Genomic DNA, 15,923 nt, shown 5'->3' on the forward strand with positions numbered 1-15,923 from the left:
ACATGGACAATATCTATGAATGCACTTTAGATCTATGAATACACTTTAGAGACTTGGACAATATCTATGAATGCACTTTAGATCTGCCCTAGAGATCAGGTCCAGACTTTCAAGCACCAGAGACATGCACAATATCTTTTGAATTGCTCCTGCACAAATTATTCACAAAGTCAAGAGATATGGCACAGCCTTATTAAACAGAAGAGCCCATGTCAAGGCTATGTGTGGTTTCGGTTCTGTAGCTTATGGCACCATAGAAACAGACTTGTGATATCAAGAAAGGAACCGAAAATGAGGAACACTTAAACCAGCTCAATAAGACATGAGACAAGCATTTGTCCCTGCCTTTCTATGTGTAATTTAGCACATGCAAAAGCTATATTTATCCATAGACATTTCTGTGCTATGATGAATTTTCCCAACTGCACTCAGTTGATAATCATTAAAATAATAAGAAACCATGATATAGAATCTTCTTCCTGAGTACTTACATATTCTTGGATTTGAATGCTTCAGCAAATTCCTGTACGCTCCGAAGAGAAGCAAGGTCCAAGGTCATTGCTTCTACCTTGGCTTTGTGCTAGAAGAAGGAGAACAAGGGGGAGACAAGAGCAACAGCTTTGAGGCTCAGCAGCAAACTACACAGAATGCTTGACTCTCCTTGTTTAACATTAGAACCCTACAATGAGTAAAAAAACCCAACAGTACAAATAGTGGAAAATGAGCATTGCTAAATGTTGTGTTCCTAAACATATAAGAACTGAGATGTTCCTATTTAAAAGTTTAAGAATCAGAACAACTCCATCAGAAATAATCTATTTGGATTCATCATAAGAATAGAAGCCTTCTGACTCTGACCAGTGGTCCATACAACCTAATATCCAGTTTTGCATAGTTGTCCTGGAGAGCCAAACAAAGAGGCCATATGAAAGCAAGAGACAGAAGAGATGGCTTTTTTATATTCCATTTTTCACACAAGGAGGCTCAAAGCAGCTAACAATTGCCTTCCTTTCCCCAAAACAGACACCCTGTGAGGTAGGTGGGGCTGAGAGAGCTCTGACAGAACTGCCCTGTGAGAACAGCTCTAACAGGACTGTGACTAGCTCAAGGTCACCCCTATGTATATGGAGCTGTATGTGGAGAAGTAGGGAATCAAACTCAGCTCACCAAATTAGAAGCCGCCACTCTTAACCACTACACCAAGCTGGCTCAAGGCCCTTCCCTGATGTTTCCTCTCTCAGCCTCACCTCCCTCGCAGGGTGTCTGTTGTGGGGAGAGGAAAGGGAAGGCGACTGTAAGCCGCTTTGAGCCTCCTTCGGGTAGAGAAAAGCGGCATATAAGAACCAACTCTTCTTCTTCTTCTAAAAAAAAGTTGAGGAAGGCTGATTTAGGGATGTCTGCACCAGGACTTTGTACATACAGCCCAATTCCTGTAGAATTTGAACATGCAATTCATGCCCTGAAAAAAATCGGAGAGGACAGGTCATCCCTCAGATCGGGGAGTACAGGTCATCCCTCAAGGATATGAACTTTTAGTAGTACAAATGTCACCTCGGTCTTATGAACGTGAACATGCCAGAGAGTTTGAGCAAAGCCACTTTGTTTGACACCAGAGTTCATTTCTTCACCTTCACAAAGGGCTGGAAAGACGACAAAACTGGCCAAGCCTTCCTGTACACTGTTTATTTAACAGAGGGTTATCGTTTTCTCTTTCTTCCCCCCCCCCTTTAAAATACAAGGCTCCTTTCTCATCTCCAAGGGGAAAATAAAGGGAGTGCTGCAAACACAAGGACAGCGAGGGGTCAAAACGTACCAAGTAGTTCAACAGACTAAGCCACAAAACGGCTAGTTACTGTACTCTTGGGAGCTGTGATTAAAGTCCAAACACTATTGCCGGAGTAATGCCTTTGCCTTTGGTTTCAGGTTTCTGCGACTGACTCCCAAACTGAAAAAGGAAGCATCTGTAATATTACAAATGTGACCGGGGGGAGCGGGCGGGAGCGGATGGGAGGGTAAGCAATACTTCTCCCATTCCTTCGCAAGGAGAAATCCGTTGGAAGAACCGAATGGTGTTTGTAGGCATAATAAAAATATTTTAAAAAAATGATAAATGGCCAATTGTGATCTATAGATGGCAAATGCAAGCTATGAATATGGGTTTCTACTCCGCCAGTTTAGCCAGTGAACTGAAACCCCCCATGTAATAACAATCCATTCTCCACTGCCAGGATAATCAATGTTCCTTTATTTCCAACAGTTAAATGCATTTGCACTTCTGCAGCTTTTTAGACTTGCCAGACAAAAGGTTATCGAGAACAGGCTCAGGGGCAGCGTCTTGAGCGGCTCAAGGAGAAGTCTTTATAAGGTCACAAGGGGCAAGAAAATGACGGTTTCTGGGGTACCAGCGAATTATAATAAAGCCAGCACAAGGCGGAAATGCATGCAGTCACCAGAAGACCTGTAAACCATGAAAATGTTACTAAAGCCTCACCAAAATGTATCTATTGATTTTTTCCCCCTTGACCATCGTTTACACTCGCTTCATATTTATAAATTTGTCTCTATACCTACGAGGCTTAGCAAGTTTGGTTATTGTTTTTTGTTAATCTGAATTTCATTTTGCTGGGGACTGAAATCTGGCGAGCAGCTATAAAAGTTGTGAAATGCATAGCACCATTACCGATGTAGTAAATGAACTATATACAGCAGTGGTCCCCAACCCCCGGTCCAGGGACCGGTACCGGTCCGTATATCAGTCAGTACCGGGCTGCAGCTCCTCCTTGTCCTCCTCCCCGACTGCTGACTCAGGGGCTGCCCTGCCACTCTGCCGCTGGCTCACCTTTGGTGCTCTCCAGCAGCCGCCATGGCTGGGGCTCCCCCTCGGCGTGGCACTGGGCAGCTGCTGCTCGCAGCGACCCCCAATGGGCGGTGGGAAGTCAGGGGCGTCAGCAGGAAAGCAAGTGGAGCAGGGGCTCAGTCAGTGGTGGCAACGTCCCTTGGCAAAAGACTACCCCCTCCCGGGCCTCAGTAAAATTGTCAAGTGTTGACCGGTCCCCAGTGATAAAAAGGTTGGGGACCACTGATATACAGGCTATATTTGAACTTGCAGTTTTGAGGCACTGCGCCTCTGGGATACGCAGTGCAAAGAAGGTTGCCATACCTCCCGCTGCCTGCTTCAGCTAAGGTTGCCAACTCTAGCTTGGGAACTTCCTGGAGATTTGAGGGTGATGCAGTGGGAAATTGATGACACTGTAGGGCAGGGGAGGCCAGGCAAGGGCTCATGAGAATTGTAGTCCATGGACATCTGGAGAACCACAGTTTGGCCACCCTTGTTCTAGGGCTACCATTTCTCCTAAACTCTGACCTCAGAAACTTTCCTGAATGTCTGTAGCCTCAAGATTAGTTAGAATTCTCAGAGTGCACCAGGTCGTACCTGGATTATGGTAACCCTAGCCTCAGTACCAGTATGACACTTCCAAGTACGTCCCAGAAGTGAAACAGGTAGCGAATGAAGCCAGTGAAGCCGAACAGCTCTGAATCTTCTACCAGACTTTCCCAAGGCTTGCCGGGGGTGGGAAGATGTTATTTACACATTGGGTAGACAATTATTTACACAGCAGCACACACAGTAGCAGAGGACCTATCAATGTTATATCGCTTTTCACCCCCAGTTCTTCGACAGGGGCCTTACCTTCACACAGCTGTGATGAGGTTAAGAAGAAGAAGAAAAAGCACATGAAAAATGGCTTGTTACGCTCATGACATAATCAAAACCAAGCAAACAGTTTGTTTTTCCCAATAAGACTTTGCATGACTTCTAGAGATGTCATGTCAGCAACAGCCCTTGAGACAACCTCCTTATCTAGAAGTTCAGCTCTGCTCATCGTGCCCTTAATCCGCTGCACGTACATGCAAGCTTAGGTGCAATGGAATGTATAAGTTTGCTAAAAAATTTATCTGTTTTCTTACACACAGACAGGCTGGGCCAGCCGACAGAGAAGGGGGAAGCAGCACAAGGATAACCGTTATCGAAAGACGGGACTGGCTATTAATGGGAGCCTGCAAATTCTGATCTAATGTGTCATAATTTTATTACACTGATGCCTCTTACCACTTCACTTCGCGTATTTTTTCAGTCGCGAATAATGCTGCAAGTTGTGAAACCATTAATGGGAGTTGTCACTTCTGGGGAACGGGGGAAAACACCAGCACAGGCACCCTAACTAGTACAATGCCACACATGTGTTCACCTAGAAGTGTGGTCACAGCATCAGCAATCTAGGATTGCCAACCTCCAGTCTGGAGTTCTTCCAGAATTATATCTGATCTCCACAGATCAGTATTCTTGAAGAAAACAGATTCCAATGGATAGCCGTGTTGGGCTGAAGTAGTAATACAAGATTTGAGTCCAATGGCATCTTTAAAACCAACAAAGATTTATTCAAGGTCACAAAGGGCAAGCTTTCGTGTGTATACATGTCTGAGGAAGTGTGCCTGCACATGAAAGCTCCTGCCTTGAATAAATCTTTGTTGGCCTTAAAGGTGCCACTAGACTAAAATCCTGAAGAAAACAGTTTCAGAGGCCATACACTATAGTATACCATGGATTCTAGGCAAAATCCCTCTCCATACTTCCAGCTCTTCCGAGGTAATGCCCCCAAATCGCCAGGAACCCCCCACCCTGGATTTAGGAACCCTACCCCTACTTAATCCCCTCCCCTCCCCCACTTAAGCCACCCTCCCCCTCTCAAAACTTTTGGAATTTTCTGGCAAAAGGCAGGCAGTCCTACTGACACAGGGTAGCCCTTTGCCTCACCAGTATCACGTTGGAATAAGTGGAAGGAGCTGCAGGACTTAAAAGAGCAGTCAGGGAAGCTAGGAAGATACTGTCAGCCCGGCAATAAATTGTTCCATTCATTTTTACTTTGGTTTGCTGGCAGGGGATCATGGGCATTGCAGTCCACGAACATCTGGAGGACCACAGGTTGACTACCCCTGCTTTAGGGTGCTGGTCTTCAGAGTCACCTTTATCTCCCCCCCCTCCCTAAATAATTCATAATTCAAATGCATAAAAAGCAACAATACAACATTTGGATAGCTTATTATTATTATTTACTCTGGGCCACCCTAGATAATGTTACACTTCATTTTGTGGATGCTCTGTCAACCTATTGAGAGTGCTTAAAATATAATTGGAAATATTTCGTACTCAGGCTTAGGAAAATGCTTATCGGGTCAGATGTTCGCCAGAAAGCGGAGACTCAGAAAGGCAGCAATTTCATAATATGCAATGTACTCACTTTCCAACTTCAAAACTGTTTTAAAATGAACAGTGCACAGAACAGTCGTTTGGCAGTAAACATGATTGTGCATTTACGTCCCGTCACTGAAAAAAGAGACTCCCCCCCTCCCACCCCCACAGGGAATTTTTCATCCTAACGCAAGTGATGATTTACATTAAATATAAGTAAAGTGTGGTTACGTTTTTCTGAAGGACTGCAAGGAAGTAAAGAGAACTACAATAAGTTGAAGCATAAAAGCTTTCCCTGTCATAATATTTATTATAATGGCATATAAAAGAGCCGAAATAAATAATAGATGACTAAAGGTAAATTCACATGATAAAGAATCCTTCAGCAAATACCATCACATGGAGCTGCTCTAGTTTTGCACACACTTGAAGACGCTTAATAAATATCCTGTAGTCCCTATAACTTAGATAAGTGCTGGGGAGGGGAAAATGGAAGATGTACTTTTAAATGGCTCCAGAGTGGACATTAGCTAATTTACTACATAATTATATTCTCCAGGGGCCCGCACTCTATAATTTGGAAATATAAAAGGTTTATTTCCCCAGAAAAAAATATTTTTTCAGTACCAGAGCATCAAAAATATTTCACTTTTTAAGTGACTTGAGGAGAAAGAAAAATGGGCTTATGTGTAATCAAGAAAATCCTTGTCACTCCCACTTGGGAAATGATCTGATCTTGACGAGACAACGCATATTTTCATCCAGCGGGAACTATATTTATGCTCTGACGGGTAGAAAGTGTCTAAAGATAAAATATGGAGAAGGAGATGGGAGGGGGGTGGGAAGCCCGTGCGGCATATCTTCTGCCACGAATATAGCATTTAAATTCAGAAGAATGAAAGGTGAGTTGACACCGCCCAAGAAGAGGAGGCAGCACATGCAAATTAAATCCAGACCAGAGTGTGCCATTAGAATAAAGCATGACAATTTTGATGCATGGATTATGACAGTCAACAATGTCCAGCAAGAGGCGGTAATGATGATCTCCATGTGAGACGGATGAAAACAAGGAAATGCTTTTATTTCCGTTTCAGGCTGTAAATATTATAGTCCCTAATGCATGCACTTGGTGCAGAAGTGTATTTATGTTAGGCGGGCTTTATAAAGTCATGCATGCATTTGGAACGCTATGAGATTACCTCTCACTCAACTGAATGGGGCAAATGAATCACATGGTGCACAGCCAACAGAAGATATGTGGGCCCTTTTCGGAATCGGCTCCTCCACGGCGTTTGAGATGACTTACCAAGGGCCATTAGAGGCCATACTAGATGGAATAATTTTACACACATTTTTCTTCTGTTTCTCCCTGCCTCAGCTGTTTTCCTAAGAGACATTTCATGTCATGCAGCTGGGACTTTGAAACAGTGGCTGTCTTTGGTGCAACAGCGACATGAGCCTTTTTTTGTCGGTTGTTTGCCTACCGTATTTGCGGAGTGGGTGGGGGAAGGAGGGCAAAGAGCTTTATAAGAGGAGCAGACAGATTTCATTCTTCTCCCATAACTGTTAAGAGACTAACCGTGTTATAATGCTAGTTCCAGCTTGAAACCAGCACTTCCAGACCAAGATCCAACCTCTTTTAAGGCTCAGGGGCTGAGTGCATTTTTTATTTTTCCATAGAAGAGACGGCACTGTCATTTATTTTAATTTAAACTGTGCATACCTCATGGAGCCCTGACCTGCAGCGCCCAAACTAGACCAAGGTTGTGAGATGCCGGAAGCAATGCAGGGTAAGACCTGGTTAGGGCTTTAAAGGGCTACTACCAAGGAGGTTAAAGGTCGCTACACAGAAGTGGGCAATGGCAAAGAACCTCTGCTCATCTCTTGCCTTGAAAGCCCTATAGCAGGGGTAGTCAAACTGCGGCCCTCCAGACGCAAACGCTGGCAGGGGCTCATGGGAATTGTAGTCCATGGACATCTGGAGGGACGCAATTTGACTACCCCTGCCCTATAGAGTCGTCATAAGATGGCTGTGAATTTGCAATCATTTCCAGATATTTCTACCACTATCATGTCCCGGTACTCCAAACAGTAGATGACTCTCTAGCATTTGCCCAAAAGTCTATAGTTAATCCATAGAGGGAAATGCTAGAGCAGACTTTCTCAACCAGGGTTTCCCAACCACTCAGTTTTCTTGGACAAAAGTTTTCTAAATTAAGCTGTCAGTGATGATGATGATGATGTTCTCCGTTCAGTCGTGTCTGACCCTCAGCGATTCTATAGGAAAGTTTTTTCCATACATCTCTGTCTCTGACTGCTTCTTTTAGTTGGTTCATGGTCATCCCTGCATCGGCTTTGATCATGTCGAGCCAACAGATCCTTGGGTGACCATGGTTCCTTTTGCCGCTGACCATGCTGAGTACAGATAGAGAAATCACGGTGGTTCTATCTCTATGTCTTTGGTGTTAGTGAACGTTAACTATTTGAAACATAAAATAAATGCATTTGGGGTATTCATATGCATAAGGCTGCAGTATACAAACACGGGGGGGGGGAGACTGCACAGATATGAAGACAGCAAACGGCACTTGTGCAGATGACAAGAACAAATTGGGGGAGCCTAATGGCCAAAGGACAAAAATATTTAAGTAAATATGAAAAGGCCCTCCATCTTTTTCTCACGGGGTTCTCAGTCATAAGCAACGCTGCTGCCTGAAAGCACAAGTATGCGCTATGCTGAGCATTAATCCTTCAAACTCTAACAGATGCTGGCAGGGATTTAGACTGGAATGTATTTACAAAGTGACAAATTATGTTCCGTATTATACAGAGAGAGAGAAAGAGCACCCACAAATAGGCTGATAAATGTCAGCTGCAGTCATGACAAGCGGTTTATTTTTATTATACTGTAACCACTTTTTTTTTTACTTTTTTTTTTTTTTTGCAACGAGGCCCAAAGATTTATTTGTTGCTGGAGAAAAAAAAAACAAGATTATATATGACACAAAGTAATAACTGTAAGATCCGTGGTGTTCTGGGCAGCCTGCCTTTCCAGAAGCAAGGTTCAGACGGGGGCGGGGGGGTGGGGGTGGGTGGGAGGGGAGTCTGTTCCTTAAAAAGTTTTATGTTGTAGTAAATATTCTATGAGGTTTCACTGGTACATCAATAGCTGATCGTTATGCCTGGGAACTACGTAGTTTAGAAGCAAAAGTAAAAAGCGCTGTTTTGTTTTGCTAAAAAGAAATTCCTCACACACGCTATTAAGAATGATAAACACCAATCGCCTTTACATTTAGCGCTATAAATGGGTTGAGATTCCTCACACTATGCTCCATTTGCAAATGCAAGGTATAGATTATGAGCCAAATCATTTTGAAATGAAAAGCAATGGAAACTAAATCATAAGAAAGGGGGAAATGGTGGAATTATATGCAAGCGTAGGGTACACAAATGCATAATACCAGAACGGTAGTTTCTAGTTTGGCAGAACAAAGTGTCTTATATTATTTCTTGTATTTAAAATTTAATTTATACTCTGTCTTTCCCTCTAGAGGAAATCCAAGCCAGTTTACCAACACTTTGATAGGGGATGTCGCTAGATGGTTTCGATTTGATGGGGCCTAGAGTTTTCCAATAATTACAACTGATCAGATTACAGAGGTTAGTTTCTTTGGGGGAAATGACAGCTTGAGGGGGTGAACTTTAAGTGTCCTCAAGTGCCCCTTCAACAAATTCTCCCCTTCCCCCCATTACCACCGCAAACTCCAGAAAGTTCCCATGCTGGCATTGGCAAACCTTTCTTCCAGAGCAGGATTCCCTAGCATGACACACCTTTGCCGGTGCCTGCCCAGTGTTTTTAGGAAGTGGTTGTAGCCAGAAAGGGTTGCTCTCCAGCAGGCCTTCCAAGTGACCACTGGAATACTGACTGGCTGTACTGATTAAAATAACATTGTTTCAGCAAAAACTGCCACTGTACTCTTTCCTTTATTCTCCTCTTCCCCAGTATATACATATATATTTTAAATTAATCCTCTTGTTCCCTGCATTTGGGCTTTCTGTGCATTTGTCTCTGCCTCCTGTAATGGCCACTTTGTGGTTGTGCCCACCACCTGTATCAGAATTCCCAGGGTGCCCGCAGGTTCATAAAGGCTAGTGACCCCTATTCCTTATCACTACTACTACTACTACTACTACTACTACTACTTCTTCCTCCTCCTCCTCCTCCTCCTCTACTTCTTACTGCCTGTCACTATAAGCGTAGCCATCTTGTGGTGGCTTACATAAGATAAAAAACCCCAAATACAGTTAAAAATAAAATTCCATTTAATCCCCTCAATAAAAATGATAACAACAACCCAGTGGCAAATCCTGACCCCCACCCCCAAATCTAATAGCCCCCTCTTTTGTGCTTCAGGGGAGAGTTAGGGGGGGCAAAAATCCAGGTACCTAGATGACTAAGCTAACCTGGCCTGGAGGGGCCCTTCTGACCTCAACCAAAGACCTGATGGAAGATCTCCATCTTATAGGCCCTGTGGAACTGCAAAAGCTCCTTCAGGGTCTTCAGCCCTTCCGGGGGCTCATTCCACTAGGTTGGGAATGAGTTTCCTTTCAGAAAGGAAATTTCCAGGAGCTACACAAGAATTTTGCATTGCCATATGTACTTCTAAACCCTCAATATAGAATTTTGCTTAACTGTACCTACCTCTGACCCTAACTAAATGTATAGTTCCTGCATATCTGATATCCCACATACCCTATATAGACATCTTTGGAAAAAACAAACAAAAAGAAATCAAAAATATTTTCCCAGACATATGTTTATCAGCAGAAGGTATCTGGTAAAACCCCAAAATACAGTGCTGTGCTTTTGTTGCATGATTCACTGATAAACCCATTGGAGCTACTACAAAAAAAAAAAAAAAAAAGATCTTTCTGGAAAACCTCCAGAAATTAAAAGGTGCAAGCAAGCTGCCTAATACCCTTGCGTAGACTGAATTCTTATGAAGAAAATAAACTTTATTGTCTGGAAACAGAGAAAGCATGAGGAAAGCACTAAAGCAATGGAGGTGAACAATTAGACAGATGTTCACTTAAGGAAATAAAGAGAACAGAAGAAGCCATCGCTGAGGAAATTTTACGAGAATACCAACAACTCTGCACCTCATCAAGGGCATTGGTAAAGTTAAAGCTGCTCAAAACTGCTGACGCTACAAAACGATGCATTCAGGTAACATGGCCCATAGCAAAGTAGCACTACTCTTCCGATTTCAATTTCCAGTCTCCTGTGCACATCCTTCTCCAACCTTTCCCCAGTCTCCCTCCCCAAATACCTCCATAGCCAGAAAGTATCAACAGGATATACTGCAATTTAAGAAAACTAAGTTGCCGTATTACAAAACAATTTTGACCCTGACAAATAGCTTCAATATAAGGAAAAAGATTGTTAAGCCTACATACATTTATTAAATTAACCCCATGGATGAAATTCTGTAGAATTTGACAAGTTACTGTGAATTCATGTATGATATGTGTACATTCTACATTTAAATTTTCTGTATGCAATTATTGAGTGGTCTTCAGGTTACATTCAATAAATGTAAGGCTGAATGCTTGATTGAAACGCCACATTTATTCAGGCATTAGTCCCTGGTTTCAATTGCAAAGTGATGTTTCCTAACAACAGAAATATACAAGTACATGCAGGGTGTCCATGTATTCACTGTATTCATACTGTATGAATGTATTCATACTGTATACAGTATCGGGGGGGAGTTTGGCCATCCAAACTTCCCCCTCCCAATACATTTGCCAGATGTTTGGAAGCTGTAGCTGGGTAGTTGGAGCAGAATTGCCTGAAACTCAAGCCCTCAAAGACGGAGGTCCTGTGGCTGGGAAGGAAGGGGGCAGACCAGGAAGCATGATTGCCTGACCTGGCTGGCGTATATCTTAACATCTCACCTTGTGCCACGAATCTGGGAGTCATCCTTGACACCTTCCTTACTATAGAGGCACAGGTCACAAGAGTACTACACCTGGCATTTTCCCCATCTTCGCCAGGCAAAGCAACTAGCGCCTTCTCTGTCCCCAGAGCACTTGGCCACCGTGATCCATGCAATCGTCACCTCCAGAACTGAGTAACTGGCTTTATGTGGGCCTTCCCTTGTCCTTGACCCGGAAATTGCAGCTGGTACAAAATGCAGCAGCTAAGGTCCTCACAGGAACACCTTGTCAGGCCCATATCCAGCCAATGCCGAGGCAGCTGCATTGGCTGCCAGTTGCAGCCCAGATCAAGTTCAAAGTTTTGGCCTTGACTCTTAAGGCCCTTTGTAGTTTGGAACCCACATACCTCATGGACCACCTATCGCCTTCTGCTCCCTGCAGGGCTTTAGGCTCTGAGGGTATTAACACCCAAGAAGCTTGCTTGGCCTCAACCAGAGCCAGGACCTTGTCAGTCCTGGCCCTGGCCCTGACCTGGTGGAATGGTCTCCCGGAAGAGCTGAGGGCCCTGCAGGAGCTTCTGCAGTTCCACAGGGCCTGTAAAATGGAGCTCTTCTGCCAGGTTTTTGGTTGAGGCTGGGGCACGGAAGATCCTCAGATTAGAATGATTTGGCACCCATAAAAATCTGTGCCCTGAGGTGTCGACTGGGGGTGGGTGGGTAGGTGGAATGTAAGATGCGTTTTTTATACTCGCTGCCAGAGTTATTATTTTGTAATGTTCATGGATTAGTATTTTTAATGTGATGTGGGGTTTTTATTCTGTAACCCACTGCGAGATGTTTCATGAGAGCGGCAGGTAACAAATCTAATAAATAAATAAACAATTCCCATGAACAATGGCTTATTTGCATGTGTATCTACATCCAGAACGGATTTTTTATGGAGATTTCATGGGGGGGGTTGTTGTAAGCTGCCGCGAGTTTTCAGAAAGCGGTGGGATATAAGCCTAATAATAAACACGTACAATTTATAAACAGACTGATGGACAGAGACACACAAATATACACAAATGAGCAGAATAGGACCCCTCCCTATGCTAAAGGGGGAGTTTGTTCACAAACCTGCTTTCATAATAGCATTTCTGTTACACCTTAGGAAAGGGAGGAATCTCATTTTCTCTTCCCCCACTACTTTCCCCCTTCCCTGAAAGAACTTGTAGCTTCTCCTGCTTCCTTCTCTCCTGCTCACCCACCAACCTGACACCAACCTTCTCTCCTGCCCACCCAGCTTCCCTTTCTTTCCTCCCCTGGTTGCCTCTCCCTGGGAGAACTCTGTATGGCTCTGGCTGCCAGCATGGCATGGACCCAACTTCGTGGTAAGGAACCTGCAAGATACCTTCATTTTCCCTGTATCCCCTTCACATGAGTTCCTATTTTTCTACTTCTGACAGCCCCCATACCCTCAAGTTCAGCATCCCCAACAAATGGACGTATGTGTTGAACTAGGCCTTTGCATCATTCAGTTCTCCTCTCCAGACACTATGATAGACCCGCTCTGTTTCTTGTTTGCCTTTGTGATGCCGTTCGGCTGATATATTCCCTTTAGCTGCAGTGGTACAATTTATAGTTGCTCTGAAGCCGGAAATAAGTCTTCAGCTAAGGTCAATACACCCTGTTTCCCTGTGCCTGGGAGCTAAAGAAATAAATAGAAGGGCTTTTCCAAATGTCATTTCAAAAACCCATTATTTAGTCTGAGAGATCGCGCGTCTTCCCTGCAACACTGAGCAGTGCATCCTGTAGAAAACATTATACGCCAAAGTTGAGCTCCATTTCTGCACACATGTACACAGCTCAGGGAACCAACCAATCACAATGTTGCCTTTCGTAGTTTACTGACGCAAAAGATCTGTTCCTCAAGTTTTGTATATAAACCACAGAACATGTATAAATATATATAATGTAAATTTTAAAAACACTGTTGGTAGTATTCAAATGTTTTTCTGCTAAATGTTTTAAGAACACTGATTCAAGAGACTGTTAGGTGTGTTTTGTACACTGCAAGGACTAGAAAAACATATTACTGCTCTAGTAGATCATTCTCATGTAGACTGGTTACAAACTCCTAGACTATCCTTTCTCAACTTTTTGATGTGGAGACATCCTTAGGCACACACATGACCCTGTGCAACGCATGTTGACTATGGAAGGGGCAGGACAGCAGCTGCAGTGGGAGAGGCAGCAAGAGGACAGGTGGAGACTGGCCTCGACAGCCACCAGACTAAGAGCCAGGGAAAGGAAGGAGGAGAGATGGAATGGCAGCTTCAGCGGGCAAGAGGACAGGCAGAGATTCAAGAGAAAAATAGCCACGCACCTCAAGGAGGCCATGGAACGGCTGGAATCCCCCAGGGAGGTGGCCTTCAATGGAGGAAACTGTCATGTAGTGGGCTCTTAACTGGTTCCCGCTGCCACCCAGAAATGTGAGCCTACTTGGCCTCCCTAGCAAGGGTGACGCTGCAGCAGTTCAAAATCCAAACAGCCTCTTATGGAAGCCCCCATGATGGCAAGTCGGGAGCACAGATTGGCCCCAAAAGGATCCTGCCCAAGTTCAAAACTGCCAGTCACAACCAAGAAAAACAGCAAAAAGTGTACATATAACTACAATAATAATCCATCTTGCTAAATATATAGGAACATGACTATGTAATAACAGCCTAACTAAAGGAAGAGTGGGTGGGTTCAGGAGGGGAAATGTGGGGTGTCAAGCACAAAATCCCTATAAAGGCACACAGGCCATGGTTTTATGTGGGGCCACCACATAATTTCGTACAGTATGAAGAAAACCAACTGACGGCTACATGGAAAGACCCATTACTAATGGGGAAAGAAACTCTGGGACAGAAAGATCTTCTGGTTTTGTCATAAGGGCAAGAGTAATTTGTGGAATTTGGAAACCACCATGCCTTAAGAATTTTTGCCATGCTACGCCTAAACTACAGGATCATAGCGCAATTTATGTTAGATACCTTGAGGCTTAACTGGAAAAGAGGAGAATAAAGCTATGCTTTGTGAATAGACCAGATGCTTAATATTCCTGTCATCAAATTTTCTACAACATCAAATTTTGAAACCGTTCATTATGAAGATGTTCATTGAATTGCTCTCGAATCACTGAATTAATAATCATTTAAGAGCAAAGACAATGAAAGGCAAAGTAGGAAAATAAACTTCCCTGCTTTTCCGCACGGCCAAAAATAAATCCCACACAGAAGCTTGTGTAAGCTGGCACACCCAAAAAAAAAATTCACCCAAGAGGAGACACTGCATTAGCTTTAGCTCAAACAAGAGGATGGCAGACTATGTTCACGGGAAGCCAATGACTTCCATATTGAAAAATCATGTATCATTGTCTAGGACAGGGGTAGGGGCTCATTGGAATTGTAGTCCATGAACATCTGGAGGACCACCGGTTGACTACTCCTGGTCTAGGACAGTGTTCATCAACCTTTCTACCTTTGAGACACCCCTGAAACATTCTTCCGGCTTCAAGAAACCCCAGAAGTGATGTTAGCAGGCCATACCCATGGAAGTCATGTCACCAGAAGTTACATCGCTCCCACCATATGTGATATCACACTCATTGCCCCCCTCCCAATCCCAGAAACAGCCCATCGGCCTACTCTGCTGGGTGGGGAATAGTACTGAGGTTGGCACCTGCCACTCCATCACCCCCTGCCCACCCCACCCCCCATGCAGTTAAGTCAAAATGAGAGTACTTCCCTTTCTGGATCCCAATCGGTGAAAACCTTCTGGAGCTGTTGTGAAACCCCAGGGTTTCACAAAACCCCTGTTGAGAAAGCCTGGTCTAGGACTTGGGATGAAGGAGACTGGGGCTGCTGGCACAGTTGCAGCTTAGGTTTGAGAAGAGTACAGGAAATACAAGGTTGGAAAGCATAAAGCTACAACTTTTCTACAGAGCCAGAGAGGATCTCAGCGGCATGCTTTTTTAAAAAACTCAGCTGATTACACCCTGTGCTCTACGGATGCCAACGATCCAATTACAACCACGTAAACAAAAGCATTTTGCTATGCTTAGCCCAAATTGTGGCGTTCGGTGCTTAAAGTTATTAGAGATTCTAAATTAGTTTTTAATTCCAAATTGCCCCAGTAGACTTCTTTTGGAATACAGCTTTTTTTTCCTAATTAGCTGTACCAGCACTACTATTTATTTTAATGCTTCAGCTACGCTCAATGCAAAGAACTTAAAGATATAAGAACTTAAAAGATGTAACTGCACATGCTTTTGCAAAGCTAAGGTGCTCATTTTTCTTCTTTGTCAGGTATGAAAGCTCAGAAAATATTGAGGGGCGTTTTCTCAAAGTCCCTTTCCGAGATACCACTAGATCAATGTATCCATGCAAAATTACATTTATTTTCAAAGTGGTATGTATCTGCAGCCTCCATCTTTTCCCACCCATGTGCTGAATCCACTGGACACTAACCAGGAAAACCTGTAAAGCCATCGACATAAGCCACTGTGTGAAAATTCTATTAGCAGCACATACAGATGTCTGAATCTTTCACCTGCAGGTGTTAATATACCACTGTCTGCCTGCCGACCAGTAGAGAACATCTGTTGGTAAATTGAGCCGGCTGTTTCAAAAGGTGGAGGGAAACAAAACAAAAATGAAAACAAGCAGCACTAGAGCATAAGTTTGAATTCAATCATATCAAGGACT

At 43.7% G+C, this 15,923-nt stretch overlaps 1 protein-coding gene across 5 annotated transcripts in view; it reads right to left on the reverse strand.

The window, feature by feature from the left end:
* WWOX (WW domain containing oxidoreductase) overlaps positions 1–15,923 on the reverse strand; it is a 538,960-nt gene that overhangs the window by 426,324 nt on the left and 96,713 nt on the right. For all 5 annotated transcript variants that reach the window (XM_077310532.1, XM_077310536.1, XM_077310534.1 and 2 more), the window contains exon 6: positions 492–580. In XM_077310532.1, coding sequence (XP_077166647.1) covers positions 492–580 — 89 coding nt within the window. The remainder of the gene's footprint in view (positions 1–491; positions 581–15,923) is intronic.

Source organism: Paroedura picta, chromosome 14, assembly GCF_049243985.1.
Source record: "Paroedura picta isolate Pp20150507F chromosome 14, Ppicta_v3.0, whole genome shotgun sequence".
Classification (NCBI taxonomy): Eukaryota; Metazoa; Chordata; class Lepidosauria; order Squamata; family Gekkonidae; genus Paroedura; species Paroedura picta.